General features: G+C 34.1%; 1 protein-coding gene across 1 annotated transcript in view; it reads left to right on the forward strand.

Annotated features, from left to right (window-relative positions):
* Nucleotides 1-5,385, forward strand: part of LOC129234780 (uncharacterized) — a 34,311-nt gene extending 28,926 nt beyond the window's left edge. The window contains exons 3-4 of the mRNA XM_054868743.1: nucleotides 4,129-4,383; nucleotides 5,224-5,385. Coding sequence (XP_054724718.1) covers nucleotides 4,129-4,383; nucleotides 5,224-5,328 — 360 coding nt within the window. The 3' untranslated portion in view covers nucleotides 5,329-5,385. The remainder of the gene's footprint in view (nucleotides 1-4,128; nucleotides 4,384-5,223) is intronic.
* The last annotated feature ends 9,080 nt before the right edge of the window (nucleotides 5,386-14,465 follow it).

Below are 14,465 nucleotides of genomic sequence, written 5' to 3' on the forward strand. Positions count from 1 at the left end.
TCGCAAATTGTTGGTATGATTACAAGTGAAATGGAACTCTATTTAAACAGAAAGGCAAAAAAGGAACATAAGGAAGCAAAAAATGAAAAACTTGTACACTGTACATATTTTATTAATGTTAGTGCAAAATAAAATCAACAGACAACAGAAATTCCCAAAAACGGACCACTTCAAAAATAATCGCGGAAACGAACTTTTTTTGTACATAAATGTGATTATTGTTCATTCTAAACCGTAAACATGATTATAAAATTTATTAAATTTCATTTTCTTTCCTTGCAAAGAGTGTATTTGCAAAAAAAAAAAAAAAAAAGCGGCAAAACCTGGATGGGCAAAACATTCCCAATTTTTGGAGAAAAATCTGAAATCAATTTAAATGGGAGATTCCGTTTTTATTTCTTCACATTTTTAAAAGTTGAGGGATAGAGCCACAAGCGAATATGTATTTTTTTTTCTTTTTAATGGGTATTTTCTACTCTGATATATCATCAATATCGAGGAGTTGCTCATCATTCTTATGATGAGTGCTGTGTTTATGACAATTCGGCATTTCTGAACATTAAAATTTTTTTTCAAAGACTCTTACTCTTTTCGGGGTGCGGCAATTATACCGATGCGGCGCATCTACTGTAAGTTATTGTACTTAGTGCTTCTGATCAAAGAGAGAGGGTAGAAAGAGATATATGCAGGCATTTGATGCCAGGTGCTCCCCCACCCCCACTCTCAATTTCGTGAACAATTTCCGAATGAATATTTTTGTTGTATGGTGAGAATTGAGAGAAACTACATTAATTCCCTTTTATGCACAGAGAAACATTAGAAACTGATCTTTGTCTTTGATTAAAATGTTATGGTTACCATGCATGGATGTTTCCTTTTTTTTTTTGGTGACAAAAATTTTTGAACAAGAGGGAGGTAAAAATCACCAAACCATTAAAACAATATTCGTTTTTATTGCTTCATTAAAATTAAAACTGGCCGTCAAATTGATCCCCCCCCCCGCCCCCGGAGGTGACTAGCGAAATACTAAATGCAAATTTTATCTGAAAACAACAAAAAGTGCCCAAACTTGTATAGTTAAGCATTAATTTTCCAAAGCCAGGGAGGGGAGAAATTGACCCCACTGACCCCCATAAATGACGTGCCTTAAACAAAAATGTATGTTGAATGCTAAAAATACAGAACATAGTACAGTCAACTCCCGCTACAACGCGATTCGACTTACGCGAAATGGCTATAACGCGATTATTTCACCAGTAAATAATATTTGACTTAACGGGAATTCCTCCCCCGCAACATGAAAATTTTCAGAAGGGAATCACGGTGTGAAAGTGTCAGCTTTGTTATTAGCTACTAGAATATTAATGGACCTTCATCCCTTTAGCATCACTGGCAGCAGAAGTTCCCACACCGTACTAGTCTGAACATAGCTGTGTTTGTGTGTACAACTTACTACTCCTCATTTACCATATTTTTTTTCCATTCTAAATGCGAAAGTTGATGAAATATAATGACATCTAAGAGCACAGTTCCATCTAAAGTTTATGAAAAGAGAAAGAGAAAGTTTCTGACAATTAAAGAAATGCTAAAGTTTCTCGATGTGTTTGAACAAGTAGGAAGTGGAGCGAAGGTAGCACGACAATTAGGTGCGAGTGAATCTCCCATACGTACAATTAAAAGTCAAAAAAAAGAAGATTCGTGAAAGGTCGCCGCAGGGACGTGCACAGGGTTGGAGGACACCTGTTGGCCTGGGTCCGAGCCAAAAGTTGGTCCGAGATTTTTAAAATAAGGGGAAATATGTGTAGAGATGTAAGGGTAAACAAACAATATGAAGGGGGGCAGTAAAAGTCGTTTGTGACGGGCCCCAAAATTTCTGTGCACACCCCCTGGTTCGCCTAGTAGTGTCTAAGCAAAATGCAAAAATTATGAAAATGGAAGCTCCTCTTGTATTGAGAATGAAAGAAACCAAGAGGAGGGGTGGAAGCGTTATAAAAGAACTAGCGAATCAACTGAATTTAAAAATGTATTGGAATAATGATTTCATCACGAAGTATAAATCATCAACATCTTCATTTTTTAAAGTTACAAGTATCATTACTGGATCTACTGCACAGTATTATTATAGTACATTTTATTATTACAATACATACAGTACGTACCGTACTGGTTTATTTTATGTCACGTTGATCACTGATTTCGTGCACCTTGACAGTATTTTATGTTGATTAAAACAGCTTTTTTAAAAGTACAAATAAAAATTCAGTTCTTTATGTAAGAAACGATAATGTGTAGTTAAGGTATGGTTTAAAACAGTTTGAGATGGTGTTAACAAGTGTCCAAAAAAACTAGGTATGTTACAAAAATTTTTACACTTGCGCAACTTATACAACGCGAAATTTCGACTTACGCGAGAGGTCTTGGAACACATCCCTCGCGTAAGTCGGGATTCGACTGTACAAATCCTTTAGTTTACTTATTTCGTTATTTATTTAGTTTAATTATTTTATTATAAATTTTATGTCCCATATTTAAGAAAAAATTTATTTTAGTTCTGCATTTTCAGTCTTTTTCCTTTTTTCTTTTTTTCAAATTTAAACATCTGTCTCTGTTTATGCAAGAATGCATGTCAGCTGCTGATTATTTTCAACTAAAACTAATTTAATATTTGCTTTGCTTTTGTATTATAGTTTATGACAACATGAGCTGAAAGTGTTAGAGTGTTTTCAAATGATAAATAGATGCTCTCGAATGTTTTCGTCTTTGACAAAACAAATCTTTAACAGAAATGTCGTTTAATGCACCAAAATAGGAGTTTTTTTATTATTATTATTAGTTTTTTTTCACACTTAAAAATTTTATTACTGTATTGTTGAAAGGTGTTTGTTTGTTTGTATTTTATTTTCATATATTTGTAATTAATATCTTTGTTTCCACCAGTTTATTTTTCATACTAATGATTGTCAGTCGTCTTGACGTGTGTGTAGTCCTATCTCTTCCTATTTTTTCCTACTTTTTTAAGTGATTTTTTTCCTACTTTTCCTACTTTTTAAATTTTTATTCCTTATTTCCTACTTTTTCTCCTCAAAAAACCACTTCGGGGTCTGATTAAAGGATAGGAAAAAAAAAATTACTGTTGAAAACTTTTCTTCGCATAATCTTCTTTGAATTACGTTAATTGACAATGAACTTCCACACTTACAGTAAGTACTCAACAACTCTAGATTTCTCTGAAGAAGATAATTTTTGCTGATTGAAGTATATTTTAAAACCTCTTTGAAACTTTTTGATAGAAATTCTGACTTTTTCATCTTCTGATACAAAGGAAATAGTAAATTTTAAAAGAATGCCGTCTACACAAGCATGACTTTCATTTCACATTTTATAATCGACGAAAGTTATGTGTCGATTAACTTTCAAAGCAAAAGAAGAATGCTGCGTATTGCATGAGTATTGTAAGAGCTGAAGATCATTGTCAAGCGTTACGTAATCCAAAAAAATTTAGACTATGAAAACGTTAGTAATTAACCCCCCCCCCCCCCATCGTTTATCGTAAAAAAAAAAAATAATGCCATTAGAAATATTTTTTATACTATTCTTCAAATTATTATTCTTAATACTTGGTACACATTCAATCAAAAGTGTTCTTTTTTTATTTATTTATTTATTTTTGCAAAGTATGAAACGGAGGTTTCTGCACAATTCTTTTCAAAAGTAAACAACTTTTTAGCGATTAACTATCGATATAAATCCTTTGAGAGTCCAGTATTAATTGTTTTGAAAAGTTTTTGGCCTTTTATAAACTTAAGAGCCAGTTTTTTTAAAAATCAGGCAGGCTGGATAGTTGACATTTTTGATTTTGCTGAAATTTTCAGGATATGTCCCTTATTTAAAACTACTAAACACGTGTTTTTTTATTTTTGCAAAACAAAAAATTTTTCCTTAAAGTTTTTGGAGGTCAAAGTTGGACTTAATTCGTTTTTTCAAGAAAAACATACCGATTTTACTGGGCCAATACTTTTTACTTTAAGAGTGTCCCGTGGCACTGTTAAAACATAAAAATTTTGTTTTGAACTAACCCCCCTAACTTGTCTAAATAAGTTTTCTGATGTTACTTTACTTTGATTCCAGGAATGTCAACAATTGGAGCCACCTCAATTTTCTAGCAGGCATGGCTCGTGGCTAGAAGATAAAAAGGCCTCCCTGGTGGATATTTTGCTCTTTACTTACCTGTGGTCTCATGATTTTAATGATATGCAAATCATGCGTGAGACCAACATGTCCATTGAAGATGTGAAGAAATGGAATGAAATATACACTGACATCTGCGACGCGCTCTGCCGTCGGAAAACAACGGAAGAAGACGAGGACAGCGGAGGAGAAAACGTGAATATTTTACTTAAATCAAGTTTCTAGGAAAACAAATTAAGTTAAAAACACAGTAAAAGAGATCATAAAGTTTTTGTTAGAAGTCAGTTAAAAAAAAATCTCTGAAACAAAAATTATGTCAGATAATGTCTCGAAGTTGCATATCAAGTAAATCATAAATATTAATTTTCGGATTGGAGCCTGGAACCCTGGCAGCTTAGGTTCAGAGAGACTCTTATTTTCTATCTTTGGCTCAGCCCTCAAAGATCCGTTCCTTATCTTAGAAAACTACTTTTATCACTTCATGCACAAAATGATATTTTACCAAAACATTACTTCAAGAGGTCAGGTAAAACTAATCATCAAAAACAACCCTGTTGTAAAAATTTCCCCGCCAAGAAAACCTTTAACTTTCCGCACAAAAAAGAATACCTTCATCCTTCTTTTCCTATATATCCGTTCCCCATCCTAAACACCAAAACCATCAGCCTTAAAAAATTATGATATCTAGTTTGCCCGCCAAGTATCTGCCAAACTATCATCCTCCCTCTTCTCCTCTTTCATCACACCTACTTCCATTAGAACCTCCCTCCATCTTCAACTCCTCCGAAATAGGGATACATCCTTTAAATTGTTTATCCTGTTTGGCGAGAAGCTTTTCAAAGTGAAGTGGTAGCTTGGTGAGCAAAATGGTCTCCCGTAGTTAGAAGAAAGAATGAAATGTTAATTCTTTCGGAGAAAATCAAATGAAGTACGATAGATCTAGAAAAATAGTTATTCTCTTAATATTCTTTTTGTTTGCGTTCACACTCACAATCTGCCAAAATATTCAAAATCTAAACATTTTTTTTTTCTTAGATTCTTGAAGTTAATACGAAGGAATCGCCTGTTGCAGTTTGGAGAAAGAAGAATAAGTACCGCGATCCTTTTATTGAATTTCTGAAGGATGCAGATTCCTTATAACAGATTTTGTTGTGGGTCGAGAGAGAACCATTATCTTTTCAACTGTTAGGTTTTCTTATTTGAACAGATTATTTATTTTAAGTTAATAAACATTTGTTGAGAAAACAAGATTCGCTGTTCTTTCATTCGTTTGTATTATTGAGTATATTGACAACACAGAAATGGGAAAGTAAGTTTTCTCAGTTTAAACTACGTAAAATGGTGGAAATTAAAATTCTAAAGACAGATCAATGTTATAAAAACAGAATTTAAATAAGATTTTTTTGCAATGCTCGTGTTTCGGGGTATTCAAATATTTTAAAAGTTATCTCAGTTATTTTCCTTTCATAAATGTTCATCATAAATGAACTTGTGATAACATAAATTACCGTCATGCATTCTTAAAAAAATTGAATACGAAATTATCATTAAAAAAAAAAAAAAATCAATCCTTCCTGGACCAAAATAAAGGATTTGCCACTGTTCGGCTGTGATATTTATCTGCTCAAACTAGAGAGACGTACCGAGTAGCACTTTGGCCGAGTACCGAGTACCAATTATGTTTTAAGAAAGAACCACGACACACACATGATGAATTTTGAACTCATTAGAATAATAGTATAGACCACCATGTCCATATAATAGTTTGTAAAACAAAATTCCACCTGAAATTTAATACCGTATTATGTAAAACATTTTTGTTTGTGTCAAAATTTTACGAAAAAGTTATTTTTAAAATTAAAAATAAACAAATAAGTAAAAAGTAAGATGGAATTAAAACAAAGTTCTAGTCCGCCAACATAAATAATTTTTAAAAGCAAATAAAACAACGTTAAAAGCACAAATGTGTAGGAACACTGCAGACACGTGTTTTTGCTTAATGAATGTAAAGACACCCAACAAAAAAACCCCGACTTCTGTCGGTTTTTTTTAAATCCATAATAACTCACATTTTGTGCATTGAAAAAGGCATTCGCAACTCCAGAGCTCGAATACGCTACCTTGCGGTGATTAATGATATTAAAGAAGAATGTAACACGAGGCACAGGTTTGAAGGGACACACGTTCGAGGGCGCACAGGAGGGAGGGGTGTTTAGGACGAATAGGGGCGGGCCAGCTCTTGCATCCACCCGCGGGCCAATGGCGCGCAGAGCCAGTCCACCACTGCTCGTGGTGTACGTTCTTATCTTACGTGATTGCAATTTGTCCTTTGCTTAACATGAATTGATTTCTTTTCTATTTTCTTAAAACATTATTTTAAATTTATTTTAAATGTAGTGAAAAGTTTCAAACAAAAATTTATTAAAGCAAAATCTTTCCTCCTCCCCCAAAACCAGGGTGAGCAAAGTCACACCCCTAAACCCCGAAATGGGAGGATTGGGCGACGCAAATTGTGCACCGGAAACAGTGTGCGCCGAGCCTTTCGGGTGCCGGGAACTTTGGGCGCCGGGAACATTGGGTGCCCAGAACATTGGGCACAATGTGCTCGGCGCCCAATCTTCCTAGACCGATTTGAAAGCGTCTTTCCAAAATGCGGGCATCTGAGGAGCACGCGGTCGCCAACTGGCTACATTGTAAACAGAAACGAGCTTGGCGAAAAAAGTTATTGACGTACTGAAGCATGCGCAGTGCGAGAGCAGAATACGCGTTTAATAGTTTTTCTTTCCGAAAGCGCGTGTAGTTGCTAATAAAATGTGACTGTGGATGCGCAATGTTTCAATGGGGAAACTATTCCAAAACTAAAAGAAATTGATGAAGAGTTTATGTTCGTGTCAGGAGGTCCAGAAATTTGTTTATGATCATCGATAAATTTTGAAAAAAGAAAAAAAAAAGAAAAACTTTCTTGAAAAAATTTCAAAACATAACACAGAATATACATTACTTTTAGCAAGACTGCTGCAAATCCCACAAGGTGAGTTATATATTATGAATATGTATTAATATTTGTATGCATTTTACAAAATAAATGTGCTATATTTTTTTCTTTATTATTGCAGTCTTAAATTTCAGTGTTCAAAATCTCGAATTTCCTAACCAGGGTTGTTTGGCCAAAATGCTTACAAAATTTTTAAAAATTGTTGGAAAATGTAAAACTTAATTAATGCAAACTAATCTGCAAAGCTTTAGAGATTAGTTAGATCAATAAATTTTCTAATTCATCACTATATTTAATGCAATTCAGGTTTGTTAATTAGTTTTTTCTTTCTCTTTTTCAAAATCAATGCAGCTTATTCTACTGAGTACATAAGTGTACAAGGCTGACCAACTAAGTTCCTTTGAATTACATGGGCCAAGTACTTCTTACAATTCAATATCCCAAAAAGTATATGTCAAACAAAACTTAATTCAATACCAAACTTGCTTGATTTGTGATATTACTTAATATGGTGATCTTTGGAATTTTTAAGCTATGTGATGTTCATTAGACTTGTGCTCCATTTATCTATACTTCAAATTGCTCTCTGTACTTGAGAATGAATGATTTAAATTTTACCTTGTTTTTCACAAAAAAACTATTATCAGGAAATTAATTTGCAAGATTTATTCTTGATTATATATTATTATGTTTTAAATATCATAATAAATTATTGCTCTGATTAATTATTTATGCCAAAGCCTATTTAAGTATAGTTTTTCAAAAGTTAAAAGATTTTCAAAAAATATTTTTGCTATAGAAAGCTCTACTTATGGAAAAATTCAATTACAAGTTTTTGTTTTTAATTATTTAATTAATAATCATGAAATTAGGTACAACTATGAATATTTAACTTTAATTGACAATTAATAAACAAAGTCTGTGAATCTCAGAAAATAAAGCTGTTCTTCTAACAAATAGTGTTTAAACCAAATAAATCCATTTTGAACCAAAAAAACGTAGTTTAAGCTAAAAACTTTTTTCCAACCCTGACACTAACCTTATTTTACTCACTCATTTAAAAAGAAAACGAAAAATAAACCCTTACAATGTTACAAATACACAAAGACAAACAACTTCAAAACTTATTATAATACATACAGTTATTTAAAATTAAAGATATGAGAGATAAAAAAAAGTGATCATTTCACAAATCTTGAAAAAAGTGATTTACCTTAGTCGGCCGTAGTGGTATAGCTTAAAACAAATTTCGGATGGGGACATGATTAGTTTTTAAACTTGCATTATTTATGTGTCTCAATGATATACTATTTTAATTTCTGAAGCTTTTATGTAAGGTAATGCAGGATTCTTTACTTACAACATTTTGTGTATGTTACCATGACTCTCAGTTATCAATATCGAGTTGGATTGACAGAGTTTTGCCCAAGATGGAGAAAACCCCTCTCAGTAAAAATACTTCTTTGCCGTAGTGGTAAAAATAGCTAGTTTCATTTACAAGGAAGTAATTTAATTTTCACTTCAAAGTGTTTTTTATAATGTTTGTAGTATATTTCATTTTTCTGTATTTGTTTTGAAACATAATTCCCAATCTATTTAATTTTATTTCAATAATCATTTTTAAAATTAAAATTATCAGAAAGAATGATTTATTATTAATGAAATTTCCAATATTTTGATTTTAGTCTCAATTGTAGTACGTACAAAATCATATTAGTTTTAGTATACTTTTTGAAATCCTGCCAATTTTCCTAGTTGCCATTTTTTACCAAGATTTTTTCAGTGTTTGTCACTATCTCGGCAAAATGCCAAACTCAACTTCGGAGAAAGAAATTATCAATGTATATAGAATCGGAAATAAACATCAACTCAGCTTACTCACCACATACTGTTTGGCTTTTGGAAAAAATTTTTGAGCAATCACTATTGCTAATTGTTTTCATTTGACCATCCTTGATGTCCGGTTCCTTTTTCAACCCCACCGTCCTCTGCAGGCACGGCTACTCCAGTCCTGAGCACTGTCCCCCCCCTTCCCGGTAGCCGCTTCTCCTGGTCGGTGGTGTCCATGTCCTACACATATGCACGCTCATACACATACACACATGCGCCTTTACACACATACACGCCAACGTGCATTCATGCAGGTCTACGCACACACAAGCATGCACATGCACAACTAAACACACGTAACCGTCTCAGGCTTAGGCCTAGGACAGGAGCCATTTCTAGACACAATAACTCCAATCACTAGGGTCCTGTCGTAGCTCGTGATTGCGAAAAACTTGATTTGAATTCAAATAATTTTTTTCCCCATTTGTTTTAAATTTGACTCTTAATTTCCCGACTGCTCGAGGGCGACGCAAAGGAGGGCAATGTGTTTATCACTCTATGCATGTACGTCTGTTCCTATGTGACGTTCTAGGGGCTAAATGCCTTGGTCAATTTTGGTTATTCTTACATCAAACGATTTGTTTTAACATTGGGAGTGTCACTAAACACATGACAGTAATCAAAATTCACCATATCAGCAACCAGTTGCCATATTTTGTCATTTCGGGAACTACCTGCATACTGTCGCACGCTACCTGGCTACCTGCGTGCGACAAATGCAGGTAGTTTTCACTGCCTGAATTTTTTTTGTTGATGAAGTCTACTACTTGGGATCTCAGTGACCAAGTGGTCTAAGCGATTGCTTCCCCCCACTTGAGCCGGTGGGCCAAGACACATTCGCTCCAGACGTACTTTTCCCCTCTTTCTGATGAAAATTCTTTCATGTGCTCTTTATTTGTATTATGTACTGTAATAAAAAGTATATTATGCGTAATGAAGGCAAGACACTCAGATTGTAGTCCTCATCAAAATAAACCCGTGCAATAAGCACCAAAAAAAGGAAAGTCTACTAATTGGATTTTCATCTCTAACATGGTGCATTTGTCGTGATTCAGAGGACTGAGTTTCAGGATGTGTACTTTCTCAACAGGCTTTTTTAGTTTTGCGAGAAAGATTTGATTGACATTTCCGATTTCGGGTCATCATGAGTTATACAGGCTGTTTATATAGCTGTGCTGTGGTTGACTAAAGTTTTCGCATTTTTGCCGAAAGTCAAGCACATGTAGCTTTAAGCTAATTATCAGTAGTTTAGACCACCGCAATTTATTTAATAGACCTCACGATACAAACAAACTCTCTCAATGAAATGACAAGATTGCGAAATGTACCGTATCATAATCATAATAACTTAAGTCAATGAAAATTAACTAAAAAGTGTCAAAAAAAAAAACAAATAAATAAAAACAAAAAACCCGACTGCGTAAAAACCGAAAAAAACTAGAAGGAAAAATGTATAAGGCCAGTAGTTTAGAATGTTATTAAGTACTACTGAATAACTACACCATTTAAATAGTTTTATAACCGTACACAGATAAGAAATCATAAATTCAAAAGCAGAGTAGAAGGATCAACAGTCTGGGCCCATTCCTTTCTGATTCAAGGAACCCCGTAAAATTTGAATAAGCCCCGACTGTTGATCCTTCTATTCTGCTTTTGAATTTATGATTTTTTCTTATCTGTGTACGGTTATGAAACTATTTCAACGGTGTAGTTATTCAGTAGTACTTAATAACATTCTAAACTACTGGGCTTATACGATTTTCGTTTTAGGTTTTTCGGTTTTTACGCAGTCGGGTTTTTTGTTTTAATTTAATAATTTTTTATTGTTAATTTTATCTTAAGAAGATAAACCTAGCATATTATACGACTATGTATTTACATTTCACAATTTTTTTTTTTTTTGAATGACACATAGCAGGACCCTAAGCAGTTGCCTGCATTGCCTGGCCTTAATGCCGCTCTTGATTAACAGCGTATTTTAGACGTTTTGAAAAAGAAAGTTCACATTACCATATAAAAAGGAGGACAATAATACGAAATAATTGTTTGCGGTCCAATGATGACCGGAATTAGGATCATTGTCAACAGACGTGCGGCTATTTAAAACACTTTTACTTGCATGTACTAGGTCTCACAAGACGCTTTATGAACTTGTGCCCTTCAAGAGAGATACATTCTGTTTTTGATGCACTGTGAAGGACAATTTAAAGCACCGGGAAGGAAGTTGCATCCAGGATGGGAATCAATCTCGCTACCTGGGGATCCAAATTTTTAATTTTGCCACTTGTTACTTTTGCCTTTGCTTCTCACTGCCTCAGTTGGTGTTCTGGTATTTGCAGGGGCCGACTGGGTTCCTTGAGGGTGTCAACCTTGACTCTCAAGGGTGTACTGGTTCGAAGGCGTAAAACAAAGTGAAAGCACACGAGTTTTGAGAGCGGGGAAACAAAGGTGCACAGGTTTAAGGGCGCAAAAAAAAAAAAAAATTGGGCGCACAGGTCAATAAACCATTTAGTTCTCTTTTTTTTCGTTATAAAAATTAAAAAGACTAATGATGATATGCTTTTAAAGATTAATTGTAGTTTAAGTTGCATTGCTCTTAAAAGTATTTGCAGTAATAAATTGGAGGAAGAATTATGGAAGTATAGAATTTTAACATTTACCTTGGAATGTGTACCTTCAGTGTCAGCGTTAATGTATTTTCTTAAACATTTTGCCGCATCTGCTGGTTTTGGAGACGTATAAATTAAAACCGATTTTCAAAATAACGTAACTTGGATTCGCCTGCCTGAAATAATTGAAACTGTTGTCAAAGTAGAATAACGACCCAAAAACAATTCTCCGAAACAGCCTATTGACCTGGGTGCCCCTAGACAAACTCGAAGCAGAGTGTTGAACGCCAAAACTACAACTAGAAACAATCTACCACACCTGGATGACCCTAACATGTTTGATGATAGCCCGGCCCCTGAGATAGACGATTCAGCAGAAGTGAATAGTACACCAGAAATGGACAATTCACCTGAGTGAATATTTTTTTCTTTTCAGATGATATTGTTACATGTAAGTCAAGGGGCATCTGAATCCAGAAATGATCTACAGCTCTCTCAGACGCACTATGCAAAGTAAAGACAGACAAGTATTCGAATTTTATTGCAGAACCCACAGGAGCCAAGTAAGAACAGCACCTGCATTATACCTTTTTGATCGCAAATGGACACAGCTCCGCAAATGGACACAGCGCTCGGGCATGAACTGAATGCTGAACACCAAGTTATAAGAAACAATTTCAAATTACAGAAATCATTAAAGGATCAAGAAGTGTTTTCCTGGAAATTAAAATTTTTTAATTTCAATGTTCCAAAATAAACGCAGCGGCTTACCGCAAAGCAAATATATACATACCTTGTCTTATTTCTTGTCTTCTTTCAAAATAACGAATTGTTGATTGTAAAGAGCTTGTAGATAGTTAGGAGACCTGAAAACCGACAGAAAAGAAAGCTAGATAAATATCTAGGCAATCTACATTCCACCGGTCATCGGGATATCTCCCTTTATTTCGCATTCACAAAGCATTGTATATACACTGGTTCACAGGACTTTATACTATAAAACCATAAGTATAAACGAAGACGACGAAAAACCAACATTCCGAAAGATAAAACGACATAAGTATAAACATATAAACAGTTAAATGTTCCAGAAAACCCAACATTCCGAAAGATAAGTATAAACATATAAACAGTTAAATGTTCCAGAAAACCTAAAAGAACTCCATCAGATAGGATACCAGTCCCAGTCATCACTCAAATCACCACACTGTCTTCCGTACATCGAGTGTCCATCTAAAAGATCAGATTCATATTTACAAACGAATGAGTAGATATTCTTGGTCAAGTGGTTAGCGCATCGGAAATAAATTCCTAGAACATCTTTTGTTGAACTCGGGTTCGATTCCCGAGGAATGACATATTTATATTTACCTCTTGTACTGACACCACTTACCTGAGGCTAGGTGAGGTGAGGCTTTGAGTGGAGATGCAGGTGAGGCTTTTAACAATGATAAACTTGAGGTAGGTAAACCTTTTACTGGTGATTTTTTCGGTTAATTTTTTTTTGATCGGTTAAATTTTTCGGATCTTTTCTTCTTTGTCTCTTATGTATGTTTAATTATCAATATTATAACAATTAATTAATATTATTGTTTCATTACAAATATTTAATAGTTACTTTTAATACGTTAATATATAAATCTTTAAAAATTTACTTTGTGCCCCCCCCCTGTCAAATTTTTATCGATGATCCGCCACTGTATATATATATTAAATATATATTTTCAAATATACTATATTTGAACAACAAGAGATTTACTCTTACAAGTAAACCCCTGAATAATTACTTCATTACAAATAGGTAACTTCTATGCAGGTACCGATTTCAATCTCCATTTAAAGATAGGCATTTTTTCGCCTGATTCTCAAACAATTAATACGATTTTACATGAGATTATGATAAGAAAACTGCCCTTTAAAAGAAGCTGAAACCTTGTCTTTGGTGTATACGTAAAAAAAATTATAAATATACATAATTATATAAATAAAATTAGTATATGTAAGTTCTGTTGAATAAAGAAACAAAATGTACCACTTATTTACTTCTAACTTCATCGACAGAGTCAACATTTCTTGATTTCTTCACGTTTTCGTTCATGGGAAACGAATGCAATATTAAGAGTCGCGAATATTCTTACTTTGCAAAGTTGCAGTGCAACCCTTGAACGGGTTTTCCAGCTGCCGGGAAAAGCTCTACAGGCGTAGCCCAAATGCTGTTTGGCGACCGCGTGCTCCTCAGATGCCCGCATTTTGGAAAGACGCGATTTGAAACGGGTAACATCATTAAAATACTACGAACTACTTCGTCCAAATATGCCCACATAGACATTAAAGATAGATTAGGATACAAAATAAGCATTGAAAACTACAATTTTATGAAACAATTCAATAAATACTTTTACTCTGTCTCGATATGTTGTTAATCCATATTGCTCTACGTGAGCTATCACATAGGAATGCATGAAATGAAATCCCAAGTTCTTTAGAGCTTGAATTCCTTTTGGAATTATAGCATGGCACACAACAGTATATCATTTTGTGATTTTAAGTAAAAAATTGATGAATAACAATCAATAGAATTAATAATCACGATTTTAAGACTCATGTTTTCACACACAAACAGCGCGCCAAAAGACGAAAGTACAGTTGAATAGCAGTGACACCTATCGGTACTTTCCTAGTTTGCGCGGTCATGGAAAATAGCTCATTGGATAGGTAATATTCCCTTCTACCTCCCTGGTAGTAATATCTATGTAAGTTGTTGGTCTCGCTAGTGGCTTTAT

Source organism: Uloborus diversus, chromosome 1 (assembly GCF_026930045.1).
Source record: "Uloborus diversus isolate 005 chromosome 1, Udiv.v.3.1, whole genome shotgun sequence".
Lineage (NCBI taxonomy): Eukaryota > Metazoa > Arthropoda > Arachnida > Araneae > Uloboridae > Uloborus > Uloborus diversus.